The sequence below is a fragment of the Octopus bimaculoides genome, chromosome 22 (assembly GCF_046866305.1).
Source record: "Octopus bimaculoides isolate indiv1 chromosome 22, ASM4686630v1, whole genome shotgun sequence".
NCBI classification, from domain to species: Eukaryota; Metazoa; Mollusca; class Cephalopoda; order Octopoda; family Octopodidae; genus Octopus; species Octopus bimaculoides.
In genome coordinates, this window is record NC_142949.1 from 32,933,138 (window position 1) to 32,935,637 (window position 2,500).

Here is a 2,500-nt window from a genome sequence, read left to right on the forward strand (position 1 = left end):
GCTTATTATGGAAGCAGTTATTATGAATTCCTTGTTTCTACCTAAGAAACAAATTTCAAAATATTTCGTATTTGTATTTGGCTTGCAAGATCCTTGATGTGGATTCGTGTGTTGAAACATATTTTGTTGTATTTTGCTTTTTAATCAGGTTATTAACCGAAATGCGAACGCGCTTCGTTGCAGGCAGGAAGCCTTACCCCTCAGCTGTTCCAACGTAAAGACACATCACAAGTCAACATTATAAAATAAAATAAAAGGAAAACTTACTCTATGTTCCTTTATAACGTCTGCCATCCAAATGTCCTTGGTTTCCAAGCTTTTTTTGAACCGGGTCCAACTGGGAATCGGGAATGCCTGAAAACGGGACAGAAGAGACTTCAGAAAATCATATATATATATATATATATATATATATCACACGGCGCTTGTAAGTCTGTTTACAAAATATTATCACACACACACACACATAAACATAATAATATCGACTCTCCGAGATGATGAAAGGCAAAGTCGACCTCGGCGGAATTTGAACTCAGAGCACAAAGACAGACGAAATACCGCTAAGCACTTCGCCCGGCGTGCTAACGTTTCTTATTTCTTTATTGCCCACAAGGGGCTAAACATAGAGGAGACAAACAAATAAAGACAGACAAAGGGATTAAGTCGATTACATCGACCTCAGTGCGTAACTGGTACTTAATTTATCGACTCCGAAAGGGTGAAAGGCAAAGTCGACCTCGGCGGAATTTGAACTCAGAACGTAGCGGCAGACGAAATACCGCTAAGCATTTCGCCCGGCGTGCTAACGACTCTGCCAGCTCGCCGCCTTGAGAAGTGTGTTTATTGTCTTATCAACATTCGAAGAATTTCCACGAATCCAGCTCATTAATAATTAGTTTCTCAAATTAGACACTAATCAATTGCCATTAATTATTTGTGCATTGTTTTTCCAATCAAAAGAGAAATTTAAATGATGACTTTTTCATTCGCTGCCCAAATCTCTCCCGCGCTCCGTTTCTTTCCTAGGTCGATGTCTATAGCCAGGCCGTCAAAATTTTCACCATTTTCAGCTCACCGTTGAATGGCAAATGACAAAATCGTTGGATTCTTCAATACAAGACATTTTAGAGTGGCCAGGATGAACATAATTTGACACGTGCCCGTCATTGATTAGTTGCACGTTTCGACTGGGTCAGACAACAAGCATTCTGCATTTCTCTTCGCTTTTTAATTTCCACCTCTCTATTTAAGTGAATGGAAATATAACCAAAAAAGTTGGGTGGGAAAAAGTTACAGCAAAAAAAACTGTCACTTTTGATTAGAGCAGCACAATTAAATTGTGCTGCTTAAGTCAATTGTGTTAGGTAAAATAATTAACAGTACATAATACGTAATAGTTTAAGCCACTTATTAAACTGACAATTCCTGATATATATACAATATACAGCTAAAACGCAATTTATACAAAGGCATAAAAGAAATTCATATAAGCGCACACACACACACACGCATATATATATATATATATATATATATATATATATATATATATATATATATATATATATATATATATATATATATATATATATTGCCCTAAGTCTTCGAAACGCTTAGCTTTAGAATGGTGGCAGTTGATGAAGGAAATATTCTCTATGTGGCCTGTTTGTTTTCTGTTTATCATTTTGTCCACGTTTTTTTGCAACGTCCTGTACCCAGATATGCATCTATATATACATGTAGATGTAGGTATGTACATACATGGACGTATATATGCATATACTCATTTATTATTTGTATTATATATATATATATATATATATATATATATATATATATATATATATATATATATATATATATATATATATATATATATATATATATGCATACATGAATCTTGAATTCAGTTTTGATCGGGAATTCAGGTATCACCTAACAGTTTTCCGCAATTAGTTTGACTGATAAAGCCGTCAGCCGAAACTTGATGTCCAACTCAAAACTAATTTCATAATAAATTTGACCTTACTTTTAGCATTTAGATTCTTCATCAGCAAATGTTCAGCTGTTGCTCTTAAAATTCCTTTAAAATAACAACCCAAAAATTACACACTCACATATATATATATATATATATATATATATATATATATATATATATATATATATACATAAGTATATCTATGTATCTATCTATCTATCAGAGTTTTTACCTATCTATGTACGCGCGCATGAATATGTATGCGTGTGTATATATATATATATATATATATATATATATATATATACATGCACACACATATATGTGTATATATATATATATATATATGTGTGTGTGTGTGTGTTATGTTTGTATGTGTATATAGGTGTACGTGTGAAGATAGCGAAGACCAGGTGTGACATCTGGTCCACCTGGTTATCGTCTCTCTCTTCATTAATTCTTCTTTCTCCTATGGTTGTTACGTTCAGCCAGCTTGTCACTGTAAACACGCACACACAC

The 2,500-nt window shown here is 33.5% G+C and overlaps 1 protein-coding gene across 2 annotated transcripts in view; it reads right to left on the reverse strand.

The window, feature by feature from the left end:
* LOC106867674 (steroid 17-alpha-hydroxylase/17,20 lyase-like) overlaps positions 1 to 2,500 on the reverse strand; it is a 66,039-nt gene that overhangs the window by 10,688 nt on the left and 52,851 nt on the right. For both annotated transcript variants that reach the window (XM_089339537.1, XM_089339538.1), the window contains one exon: positions 268 to 354. In XM_089339537.1, coding sequence (XP_089195663.1) covers positions 268 to 354 — 87 coding nt within the window. The remainder of the gene's footprint in view (positions 1 to 267; positions 355 to 2,500) is intronic.